This window comes from Bombus huntii, chromosome 18 (genome assembly GCF_024542735.1).
Source record: "Bombus huntii isolate Logan2020A chromosome 18, iyBomHunt1.1, whole genome shotgun sequence".
Classification (NCBI taxonomy): domain Eukaryota; kingdom Metazoa; phylum Arthropoda; class Insecta; order Hymenoptera; family Apidae; genus Bombus; species Bombus huntii.
The window spans coordinates 32,973-46,609 of NC_066255.1; the positions used below are offsets into that span (position 1 = coordinate 32,973).

The 13,637-nt window shown below is 41.5% G+C and overlaps 1 protein-coding gene across 1 annotated transcript; it reads right to left on the minus strand.

The window, feature by feature from the left end:
• Positions 1-5,667: 5,667 nt before the first annotated feature.
• Positions 5,668-6,336, minus strand: LOC126875554 (uncharacterized). Its single transcript, XM_050638504.1, has 2 exons — positions 6,295-6,336; positions 5,668-6,147 (listed from the first exon to the last, which is right to left on the minus strand). The coding sequence occupies exons 1-2, from the start codon at positions 6,334-6,336 to the stop codon at positions 5,668-5,670; spliced, it is 522 nt and encodes a 173-aa protein (XP_050494461.1).
• Positions 6,337-13,637: the final 7,301 nt, after the last annotated feature.

Genomic DNA, 13,637 nt, shown 5'->3' on the forward strand with positions numbered 1-13,637 from the left:
TATTCGTTAAGCTTATTATTCATTAGACATATTATTTGTTAAGCTTTGTGATAGTCTTGTATATACGTGTAAATATAATGTCTGCTTTGTGAAACGATGGCTAGTCCACGCGAAGAGTTGTCACGCGCCCAAAATTCCGATCCTAACCCGACATATATATATGTCGGAGAAGGGTCAGGAATAAGGTTGTGGGTGTTTGATGAATCTTCATTGCAATCGGTCATCGTCGTGTTATAACCTTGTATATAAGGTACGGTCTGTTAATACGAGTATGGATGCTACCGACTCGACAATCAACCGCGGCGGTTGGACATTCGCGATACTAGTGATGTTGGTCTTAGGTTCAATAACGAATCCGCGGTTAACAAGATGATAGATGTACGTGCTCACAAAATCTAAGTCGGATGCGTAATGTTCACTGGTCGTAAGGGGTTACTCTTTTCGTCGATGAGATTGTCACGTAATTTTTAGGGTTGGTTGATGAAAATAAAATATAGTAACACAACTATTAACTTTGTTTTAATTAAACTTTATTATGAATTCAGCAATCACAATGTAACACACACTGAATTAACATAAATCACAATTCACTCCAACCACGTTATGTAAGACTTAGTTACAACAATACGTTAAGTACGCGACTGTTATAAGGGTAGAGACCGGTATAGATATGTTGACTATTCTAAGGATACAGAATAAGTGAGTCTTTCTGGCGATACCATGTCTGAGGAAGGCTAGGGGTGGGTGTGTCTAAGGATACGGGACTATCGGATTTGTTGATGACAATTTTGGTTAAGGAAGTGAGGGCAGCAGACATCGTCTCCGATTGGATAATAAGACGGTTGGTGGACCAGGAAGGGTTTTAGCCGCCCTCACGAGAAAGTTGCGAAAGATGTGAAGAAAACCAACTTTCTAAGCTAACACGTGGTAGACAATAAACGTAAAGGGAAATCTAAGACAGGAAATACTCGCTTGGTTCGAAGGACCTTAACTATGAAAATGCCAAGACCCCTGGTGGGTACTTATGACTATTGAGGGTGTGCACCAAGAATGTGCAGACATCTGGGTGCCATCCTGTCCGCGGTGTGTGGCCTGGTCTCTGATGTGAATTGACGTTACAATAGTGTCACGTAAAAATAGTAGGAAAATAATAATAAAAAGAAATGTTGGGTTCTTGAACCAGAGTTCGAGATACCTTTATTCTATAATAAGATTACAAGTGTGCGATTAGACCGTTAGCGAAAGACTAAAGCCTCGATCAAGACCCAGCCCTTCTAGATGTTCGTTTATCTTATACCTGCGTGCCGAATTCATATTCCTTTGTTTTGAGTTGAGTTGAGTTGTGCCAGGCGGTTCGGGTTTCCTGAGTCGGTTGGAGATATTTGTCGACGTTACAATAGTGTCACGACCAGCTCAGTTCAAGACCGGAGATAAAGATGTGACGGCACTCGGCAACAATATATATGGCTGAAGCGGAGTGCCCAATGAACCATCAATATTCCAATGGTGCTTCCGTCGAATGTTCGAGAGGAAGGCGTGCGTGGCAACCGTCGCGGACGCCTAACAAACTCTAGGATAGTGGAGATATAGAGTGGTAACAAAAGAAAAATAACCGAATCCGATCGGAAATCGAGTCGTAAGAGTCAATCTTGAAAAGTCACGCCTAGAGCTCGGAAGTAAATTGTAAACCAGGTGTTAGAAAAAAACCAAGTGTTTTTATTTTTTCATCTTAAATTTCTTTTGTTATTTTTTTGTTATTTTACGTGACAATAGCTTGAATAAGTTAGGAAAATTATTGTAAGTAAAATGATGTTATGAATAAGATTTGGAGAAGGGACAGTTTGGAAAAAAAATGTTATTTTAGGCTGGAATTTGAATTTACAGATAATTATTTATAGTTCAGGACTGTAATTTAGAAAAATACGCGAAACTTTTAGTAAATATATATAATTCTTTACTTTGTATTAAATTTTTCTATGTACTTTACTGCAGTCTGCTACAGGTAGTATACCAATAACTAATTTTTTCTACGTTCGTTTTACTCATATTCTTAAGAATGATGTAAATAAAATGATAAGAAGAGCGTATCACAAGAAACGTTCGAACGTGTACGCGAATGAATGGTCAATAGCATGAAAATTCTTAATTAACCTCTTTACATTAAATACTTTCACGTGTCATTTCTTTTCTATGAGAAAAATTTGAATTGATCCTAAATAAATAAGGTTTTAGCGTGGATAATGATTCTGATGTAACTATTTTCATTCATATAACTCATATGTCATTTGTAATTGTTTCTAAAATGATTTCAAAAGTTAATAGAAAGTTGTATACTTTTTTATTTTATTTTCTGATTTGAATTTCTATAAAATTTGTTCAGAGAATTATCTTCTTTGTCGAAACTGAAAAATTAAAATATAGCGCCTGTTCATTTCTTAAAAATTAGTTTATATACAAAATGTTACTCAAACATACATGCCTGTATTTATCATATTTCTTAATTATTTAACTATTACGTTATATTATATTTCAATTTTTGTATTAGACATCTTTAAATTAATCAAACATCTAGTTGTTTTAATTATTATACGTTTGTTGCAATTAGTTCATGTTTAATAACCATTGTTTTCTGTTTAATTAACATCTGTTTAATTCATTTATCATTAATAAACTAATCATAATTATTTACAATACTACATTATAATAAATAAATAATCATCGATTTTCTGTTTAATCCATTGTAATAAATCCATCTATCAATAAATTGTTGCATAGGATAGAAACCATTGGAAATCCTAATTTCTAACATTTCTGAATAAAGAAATTCTATAATATTGGGTTGCCAACCCAATACATTCATCCACACGTTTGCTCTTTCTATTCCGAGATAAAACCTCAACAATATGGAAAGCCAAATTAACGAAGGTAATACAGAGAGCAGAGAATACTAACCAGAAGCAGAAGAGTTTCAAGAAAACATAAAACGCGGACACAAACTAGGATGGCTGAATAAAGTTACACGAGAAAGGCATGACACGTTGCTAATTTTTTTTTTTTTAAGTTTGTATTTATTTATTTACATTTTACAATTTGTCCAGTAGGACATTTGGTAAAATATTATAGTGGTATACTAATATAACATGTGGGTGGCTACCCCCAGCGGAGTACCATCATCGTGTTTGTTAGGTTATGTCCTTTGTGAGATCTGTTGGGTGTTTCCTTTTTAATCTTCTTTTTATGCTTGATGTGTCGACCGTTTCCGCTGCCAGCCGGTTTGGGTGCGTTGCTATTCTTTCTCCGTGCCTTCTTGCATTTTTGTTAATCTCCTCCTTGACTGTTGGTATTCCCAGGTCTTTCCGAATGTCCTCGTTCCTAATGTACAATGGCACGTTTACTATTGTTTTGAGTATTTTCGATTGCGTTGCCTCTATTTTGGTTATATGGCTCATTGCTGCTGTTCCCCATAGTGCTATTCCGTACGTCCAGATTGGTTTTATGACCATTTTATATATTTTTAGTTTGTTTTCTATGCTTAGTTTGGATTTTCGACTTGTTAGCCAGTACATTTGTCTCTTTGCCACCTGTATTTTGTCTATTGTTGCCTTAATATGCTGTTCCACGTGAGTCGTGAATGTAAGTGGAGTTCTAGGTATTTGACTTGCCTTGTTTGTATTATGTGTGTGCCGTTTAGTACAATGTTTGGTGGTTTCTGTTTTCGCAGTGTGAATGTGATGTGTTTGCATTTTTCGGGGTTTGCTTTGATTTGTTTTGCTTGAAGCCACTTTTCTATTTTTGTGATATGTTCTTGTAGTAATGTAACTGCTGTTGCAGGGTTAGTGTGCCTGACTAGTACAGCTGTGTCATTCGCGAATGTCAGTACTTTGCTATTGTTAGTTGTTGGTATGTTGGCCGTGTATAATGTGTATATAATTGGTCCTAGGACGCTTCCTTGCGGAACTCCTGCCTTGATTTCTTTAGCTTCCGGGTGTGTGTTTTTGATTTTTACTATGAAGCTGCTACTTCTACTGCTTAGGTATGATTTGATTAGTTGGTATATCTGCCCCGGGAACTGTTTCCTGATTGATTGTAGTAGGCTAGTGTGGTTTATTTTATCGAATGCTTTTTCGATGTCCATAAAGAGTGCCGTGCAGTATTGTTTTGTTTCCAGCGCCTGTAGGATTTCATTGACGAGTCTGTGCGTTTGTTCTATTGTGGAGTGTTTGTTTCTGAATCCGAATTGGTGGTCCGGTATTAGATGGTTCTTCTCTATTATTAGTTTTATCCGGTTGTAGATTATTTTTTCTAGTATCTTAGAGAACACCGGAAGTAGAGAAATTGGTCGGTAGGACTGGACCAGACCAGATGGATTGGACCAGACAAGGGTCTGGTTTGGGTATCATTATGATTTGTGCCAGTTTCCAAGCTTTTGGAAAGTATTGTGTGGCGGATGAAGAGAGAGTTGTGCGTTTCGTCCCGGAACTACCGGTGGACTCGTCAGTAAGGCTATGCCCGGTAGTCCCTGCCTTAGACGTAGATGGAGTCTCGCTAGGTGTGGTATTTGTATCAATCGCTCGTATATTCGACCGCTAGCGAGTTAGACAGACTCGTTGTCGTCGTAGCCCTCTAGTGTTGGCGGTTGGTACCAGCGGATCGCCCGGGAGGTGTTGCGCAGCGTTGATGCCTCGACCTGTCTGCGTCCTATTGATACCGATCCGCCACAATTGTATTCTTAGTATTGCGTTTACTATTATTGTGATTTGTCTTATCGCTTTTGACGGTTTTTCAAGATTTTGCCGTTAATTAGGTCGATCCCTGGTGCTTTATTGTTTTTTGTTTTCTCAATTCTCTTGTGCTGTTGCTTTGGGTATGGTGTAGTGATTGTCAGTTGGTGCACTAGTAGTTAGCGCATCCTCGTCCGTATGACTATTGTGATTGCTGTTGTTGATATTATGTGGTGTAAATGTGTTGTAAAGGTGGTTGGAAAATTCTTTAGCTTGCTCTTCGTTGCTTCTTACCCATGTGTTATCTGCTCTTCTGATTGCTGGGACCAGTTTTATTGTCTTCTTTATTTTTTTCGTGGCTTTCCATAGGGAGTAGTTGGAGTTCTCGTGCGCAGATAGGATGACCATCCTACGCGTGCGACGGGGGTGCTCCAGGAACCTCAATGAATTAACTTCTGTTGCACCCTCTTCTCGCGTCCTCTTGTTCGAGCCAGTACTAGTATCTCCCGTCTATTGAGTTGGCGTTAGGGGGGTTCTTGCCCTTAGCGCTGCGCTTCTTCAGGCGTGGTCTGTTGGGACGGCGGTGGGGCGGCTCTAGGTCGCCTGACTGCCATCCTTCTCCATCATCTTATCCTGCAGGGGTGAGAGTTTTTCTTCCTCTCTCTTTCCGCTCGCTCCTTCGCGAGCATAACTCGCTCGCAGAAGTGGCGGACGGCCTCGTATTCCTGTGGCCCTCTCAGCATCGCCTCTATAATCGCTGGGAGGGTCAGTGTTCCTTCTGTGGCGTGCCGCAGGAAGTGTCGCGGCAGCTCCCACGCCGGGCAGAGCTCCAGGGTGTGCTGCGCCGTGTCCCTGTCCTCTCCGCAGTGGTGGCAGATGTCTGTCGTCTCCCGTCCAATTCTCTTCAGGAACTCGCCGAACATGCCGTGTCCGGTGAGCATCTGGGTCATTCTGAATGTGAGCGGGAGACTGTGGCGGCTTCTCCATGCCGCCCAGTGTTTGGGAGGACCGCCTCCGCGTCCCGATGTTCACCTCCCTCGTTGATCAGCTGGGATCGCCACCGGTCCCACGTGTCCTCCTCAGCGGTTCCTATGTCGTTCGGAGCCGCTTGCTCGGTCGGATCTTCTCCCGGATGCCATGCTCTCCGGTGGGTGTATCTCTTTTTGAGCGCTAGTGCCCGGAGCTCCCACGGAGGGGACGCAGCTAGGGCGGTCGCCGACGCGTGAGACACTGTCCGGTATCCCCTAATGATTCTGATGGCGGTTACCCTGTGTAGCCTCCTCTGGAGCAGGATGCTGCGGCGGCTCGCCATCAGGTCGTCCGCCCATACCGGGGCCCCGTACATCACTCGGGACAGAATGACGCCCTCGTAAAGTCGGCGCACCGCGTCTCCCGCCCCGCCGATGTTCGGTAGCAGGCCGCACACCTAAAACACAACTCACATGGAAACAGCATACTGATTCAATAATAGACAAAATACAAACAACAAGGAGACAAATGCATTGGCTAACAAGTCGAAAATCCAAATTAAGCATAGAAAATAAATTAAAAATATACAAAACGATCATAAAACCAATCTGGACGTACGGAATAGCACTATGGAGGACAGCAGCATTGAGCCATATAAACAAAATAGAGACAATACAAGCTAAAATTCTTAGAGCAATAGTAAATGCCCCATGGTACGTCAGAAACGAGGATATACGGAAGAATACCAACGGTCAAGGAGGAGATTACCTGATGTGCAAGAAGGTACAGAGAAAGAACAGGGTCTTTGTGTAGCGAGCCACGGGACAGATACCGTTGGAAGGTTGCTGTCCAGTGCCGCTACTGTAGTATAACGTTATAACGTATTACATTATACAGTATTACGCTTATATAGTATAACGTTATATAGTATTGCGTTATATATATGTCGGAGATGAAAGGACATCGGAGCCTTCCTTTTGGTACTTGGAGAAAATCCCTTATCACCGTAATCTAGATTCTATCATAGGCGCAACTAAACAATTGTCGTCATTCTATCCCATTGTATTTGTTCGAGATTTGTGATAATGAGCTTGGATCGCCGAACGTAGCCACGGTCACGGGATGAGCGTTTTTACCTAATAGAAGAAGTACCAATATTGAGGGACACACGCTGTCTTAGCACACAAGCCCCGGGAAGGAGCAATGTCGGCTCTACGCGGGTCTGCCTAGTAACGGCGCCTGGAATTTTGTTGATGTCCCCGGTCAATATGCAATTGACAAATGTGATCATATCAGTCTTTTATTCTTGTGATCACCTTGGAGAGTTTACTCACATCGTTTTGTCAGTCTGTTAGAACGATACCGAATGTCACTTTGAATATCAAAATATATTCCATTGAACAAAGAGTTTTCCCCATTGCCTGTGGATTCGTTATTGAACCTAAGAACATTGGCTTTAACATCTAGAGTGCCTAATCACCAAGGTTAATTGTCAAACTCAGTAAAATCAACATTTGTACATATAATTATAAATATAATCTCCATTGAACAACAACGATGACTTGTCCTAATAAAAATACGTTACACGCCCCTAAGTCTAGCGACCACACGACATCAGAAGTGGGATCAGTGCCGTTTATAACTATGCAAGAGAATATAACTATCATGCGTGAGTTAATTCAGACGCTAGTGCAAAAACCGAGTACTGAACCTAAAAATTTATTGCTTCCGCGTTTTAACCCTGAAATCGCGGGTTCCGACCCAGTTGCAGTTGTTAATCTGATCATGAAAGAAAATCCATTACAAGGCAGTGCGTTATTTTCTGCTTTAAGTTGTGCTCTAGAAGGTTCTGCAGCACAATGGCTTACGCAAGTACTGGTTGGTAGAGATGTTACCTGGTCAGAATTTAAAGACCTTATTACTGTGCGTTTTGGTGGCAAAGAAACAGCAACCTCAACGCTAATGAAGATTAACGAAAAACCACTGAAGGACGAAACCATGGGAACTTTTGGCATTCCTTCCTGCTCCATTCCTTCCTGAAGGCGAGGTGGGAAAATTCAATTATGGCTGAGGTAATCAACGCTTCCGTCCTTTTTCAATTGGCCTCACAATATCAGCGTATTGAACGGGTAGCACTTACCAGTGATATCAAGACTGAGGATCAATTTCTAAATGAAATGAGAGCTCTCTCTTACGCGAAGAAGAGGCCGGCATCTTCGTCAGACAACTCATCAGCGAGTTCTGAAGCTAAACGACATAAGCCTCCTGATTACCGGAATAAGTGCCTCCAATGTAGTTACTACGGACATAACATAGCGGAGTGCCATAAAAGAATAAAATTTGGGAAGCAGAAGAACATACGAAACCCGGAGGAAATTCGACCAGCCGCATTATCAAAGGTGACATGTTTCAAGTGTCGAGAGTGCCATATTGCGCCTAGTTGTCCGTTGTTGCGGAAAGGGGAAAATAACAGCAGCACACCGAAAGGAAGCTATAATTCCAATAACGAGCGTCGGGCCGACTTCTGCGTAACGGAAGCTTCAATTGGTAGATTAACTCATCTGGGTGAGTCGTTTCCATTTTACTTCGATTCTGGAGCTGAGTGTTCGCTGATTAAAGAATCTGTGGCCATGAAATTTTCCGGTAAAAGAATGACTAATACAGTAGTAATGCGAAGAATAGAAGATACTTGTATTAAATGCACATCACAAATTTTGTCCGTATTAATGGATTTACATTGGAGATAATTTTTCATGTCCATGCTGATAGTTATTTAAAATATGACATAATGATTGGTCGCGAAATTTTGAACCAAGCGTTTGACGTAAATATCACTCAAAACAGCATCGCTATTAGTAGAACAAAAATAATTAATGCATATAATAAAGCCACTGAAAACGAGATCAATATTAATGAGGTCGACACCGATGTTATTGGAGATGATAAAAGCCGATTGATTTCTGTTCTTGAAAAATTCAAAGATTCATTCATTACGGGTTTCCCACGTGCTCGCGTAAATACAGGTCAGTTAGAGATACGGTTAATTGATCCTAACGTCACTGTACAAAGGAGTCCTTATAGACTTAGCGAGGAAGAGCAAGAACTCGTATGTGAGAGGATAAACAAATTAATTGAAGCAAAAATTATACGGCCCGATAATTCTCCATTCGCGAGCCCCATATTACTCGTAAAAAAGAAAGATGGCTCAGAAAGACTATGCGTAGATTGCCGAGAGTTAAATAAAAATACGGTCGCGGATCGGTATCCTCTACCTCTTATTGCGGATCAAATCGCGAGATTACAAAAAGCGAGGTACTTTATTTGTCTGGACATGGTCAGCGGGTTTCACCAAATTCTTATTCATCCAACTTCTACGAAGTATACAGCGTTTGTTACCCCCGACGTGCAATACGAGTATGTAACGATGCCGTTTGGGTTGAAAAATGCACCATCCGTCTTTCAGAGAGCCATTCTCAAGGCCTTAGGCGACCTCGCTTATTCGTACGTTGTTGTTTATTTGGACGATGTTCTAATTATTGCCAACTCCATAGACCAGGCTCTGGAAGGGTTACACATTGTATTGAACACCCTCGTAAACGCCGGATTTTCTTACAATTTCGCTAAATGTTCCTTCTTGAAGACGTCGGCACTCTATCTGGCATGTGTGCTTCATAACGGAGAAGTCCGTCCAAACCCGGGTAAAATACAAGCCTTGAGTTCTTTACCCGCACCGACGACTGTCACACAGCTAAGTCCTGCGGAATCCAGCTACCATTTGTATGAATTAGAGACGTTGGCAGTTGTAAACGCTGCTAAACATTTTCGTCACTATTATAGTCGTCCAGTAATAAAGTAAATTTAAATGACAGGGTTCACAGGTGGTGGGCTTACTTACAAACTTTTACTTTTGACATTCTGTACCGGGAGGGTAAACGAATGGCCCACGTAGATTTCTTCTCGCGAAATCCCGTAGGCTTGGATCACCGTACGATTAACGAAGTCATAGAGAAGGAAATCAATCTGACCGAAATCTCCGAAGATTGGCTATTAGCGGAATAACGTCGCGACCCCCAAATTTCTGAGATCGTTAACAGATTGCAGAACGAACAGCTTGCGGAAGACGTCGCGAATACGTATAAGTTGCGGTCCGGCACCATCCATCTTAAAATACAGAGAAAAGGAAGAACTCTCTGCTTGCCCATTGTCCCGCGAGGTCTTAGGTGGTCCGTTATAAGCCACGTGCACCAGTCCATTATGCACTTAGGATGGGATAAAACGCTGGAGAAGCTGTACGAGTATCACTGGTTCGAAGGAATGGCGAAATATGTTCGTAAATTCGTAGAGAACTGTCATGCTAGTCAGGTTTTCAAGACACATTCAGATAAAATACAAGCTGAATTACATCCTATACCTAAGACCAGCATACCTTGGCATACAGTTCACATGGACGAAACGGGCAAACTAAGCGGTAAAAGTGGTTCGAAAGAATATGTCATTGTTTTGGTCGACGTCTTCACTAAATTCGCATATCTGCATCATACTCGTAAAGTAGATTTCCTTAGTACCGTTAAAGCACTTAAGTACTATATTTTTATTCGGCAGTCCTTGCCGGATAATAGCGGATCAAAGAGGTGTCCTACGGGTAACGAGTTTCAAGATTTCTGTCATGAAAAACAAATTAAACTCCACTTGATAGCAACCGGTGCGAGTAGGGCCCACGGACAGGTAAAGCGTATTATGGGTACGTTGAAAATTATGTTCACAATCATAGAAACGACCGGGCGATCGTAGCTAGACGCGATTGGCGAAATACGATTGGCTTTGAATTGCTCCACCAACCGCGTGACTAAATCGAGTCCATTGGAACTATGAATCGGTAGAACAGCAAAGACCTTACGACTCGTTGATACTCGATAATATCGAAGAAAGAGAAGTAGATATCTCCGATGCAAGACAGCAGGCAATAAAGAATATAGAGACTAGCGCTAAATATGATAAAGATATCTTAGTGATTTTATATTACGTAAGAATGAGGAAAGAAATCAAACAAAATTAGATCCAAAATTCAGGGATCCATTTGTAATAGCAGAGATTTTGGAAGGAGATAGGTATGTTTTTAAAAAACATTGGATGGTAAACGATCATACAAATACAGCCATGATAAATTGAGGAAAATGCCAGATAGTATCATTCCTGCTGAGTTGGATGTCTGTAGTGTGATGACAATGGTAATGCCAATGACGATATGAGTACACCGATCTCAGAGGATCATTAACATTATGGCCATAAGATTAAACATAGTGCCTTCACACACGCTTGGTGCGACAATGTTCTAACATTCAGTGTCTTCGCAACGCAATAACATCCGGCACTTTCGCAATATGCCCGGCGTGACTTCCAGCGCTTTCGCAATACGTCCAGTGTGGCATTCAGCGTTTGCACGACACGTCCAGTGTGGTAATACGATTCCACAAATTGAGATTCATCCATGTACGAAATTGAAAATCATCTGTCATGTCATTACAGTCTGACTGATAATTCACAGAATGCAACTGGCACTTTGAATACTAATCATAACGTTACTGATTTTTGTTTTCTTTTACTTTGTTATTGAGCATACGATCGAAATTTTTGTTGTTGAATGGGACCCTTGGCTGATTTGGACATTTGGTTAAATTTTAAATAATGTCAGTTATATTGAGTCTAATGTTGGGAAAACCCAATATTTTAAATACACCGGAGGACGTGTGATAGTCAGGATGGCCGTGTCGGAAATAAAAGGACACCGAAACCTTCCCTTTGGAACTTTGGGAAAATCCCCTAACATTATAATCTAGATTCTAATCATAGCCGTCATTAAGCAATTGCCGTCATACAATCCGATTGTATTTGTTCGAGATTTGTGATATTGAGCTTAGGCTCGAGGCGACAACCAGTCGCCGAACGTAGCCGCGATCACGGGATAAACGTTTTGTCTAACAAAGGTATGGGGTAATAGTATAGCTCTCTTTAAAAAGAAATAGCTGTAGCGGCACTCGATAGTAAACATTTCAAAGGTTTCTGTCCCGTGGTTCGCCATACGCAGACCCTATTCTTCGGGTAAGACGATCAGCAGATATCAACGCATCTCCACGGCACACGTTCAGCTAGCCCGAGGACCCGTTATAAATCTCCAAAAAGATTTAGTTCTCTAAAGTCTCTCAAACAGACAAACAGTCTTTGCCCCACTACGGGAAGATAGGGAAGATATATTTTTTCAACGAATGACGCTCCCCGCTAGCAACCTTCCCTCAAGGACGGCCAGCATCCTTTTCTAACCACCAACATGGAAATTGACCAATTAACAGCAACGTCAATTTTCCTCACTTTCCGAACGGGGGCATCTCTCCACGAATCCGATGATCGCGTGTCCTTAGACACACCCCATCATAGTTTTCCTCTGCATCTTCATCGCGGCGGAAAGTCATTCTCTCGTGAGGTCTCATTAGCGAGCTACATAGTGTCTTTACGCTCGGTGGATATTCCACGTTTTAACAAAGAGTTAGTTTAGTTATACTTCCACCGTAGCCAAGCAAGTCGAGTACGATTTGGGTTTTGGAAGAAAGCGCATCCTGTTATCCCGTTGACCGCGGATTCGTTATTGAACCTAGGATCATTATCATTAGCTTCTCGAGTATCTAAGTACCGCGGTTACTTGTCAAGTCCTGTAATAATCGTATTTGCACCAGTCAATGTCTTCTCTATTGCATAACGACAATGTGTAATCCAAATGAAAATTCGTTTCACGCCGCCAACCCTATTTCTAATGTAAACCCGACATATATATGTCGGAGATATAGCAACATCGGGGCCTTTCTTTTGGAATTTTTGGGAAGATCCCCAATACTTTAGTATAGACTATTTATTATAGCTGTACTTAAATAATAAAACTTAGAAGTAGTTTTATTATTAGATAGATAGTAGATTACGTTTGTCCGAGATTTGTGACAGTGGGCTTAGGCTCGAGGTGACACAATTGGTCGCTGAACGTGGCCACGGTCACGGGATGAACGTTTTTACCTAACAGAGAAGTGCCAATATTGTGGGACACACGTTGTATTAACAATCAAACCCCGGGTAGAAGCAATGTCAGCTCTACGCGGATCTGCCTAGCAACAGCGGCTGGAATGTTGTTGGTATCCCCGGCCAATATGCTACGAACAAACGCAATCTTAAGGAGAGGACAGAATCCATCAGTCATTTATTCTTGCGATCACCTTGGAGACTTTTCACACCGTTTTTACGTGCAGTATTATACCGAGCGTCACAGCAAACGTTACTTTGTGCATCAAAATATATTCTACGTTTAAAAGAGTTACACCGTTGACCGTGGATTCGTTATTGAACCTAAGAACATTGTCTGTAACATCTCGAGTGTCTAATCACCACGGCTACTTGTCAAACTCTGTAAAAATCTTATTTATATCAGTAAATATAATCTCTGTGGTACAACAACGATGGCTAGTCCGAATAGGATTCGTTACACGCCCCTAAACCTAACGATAACACGACATATACATGTCGGAGATGAAAGAACACCGGAGTCTTTGGAATTTTGATTAATCCCGCAACATTGTAACCTAGAGTCTACTATAACTGTAATTAAACAATTGCAGTTATTCAATCCGATTGTAATTGTTCGAGAATTGTGATAATGAGCTTGGGCTCGAGACGACAGCCAGTTGCCGAACGTAGCCGCGGTCACGGGATGAACGCTTTGTCTAACAAAGGCATGGAATAATTCTATAGCTCTCCTTAAAAAGGAAATAGTTGTAACACTCGACAGTAAACATTCCAACGGTCTCTGTCCCGTAGCTCGCCACACGCAGACCCTATTCTTCGAGCAAGATGATTGTCAGATGTCGATGCGTCTCCGCAGTACATGTTCAGCTAGCTCGAGGGCCCGTT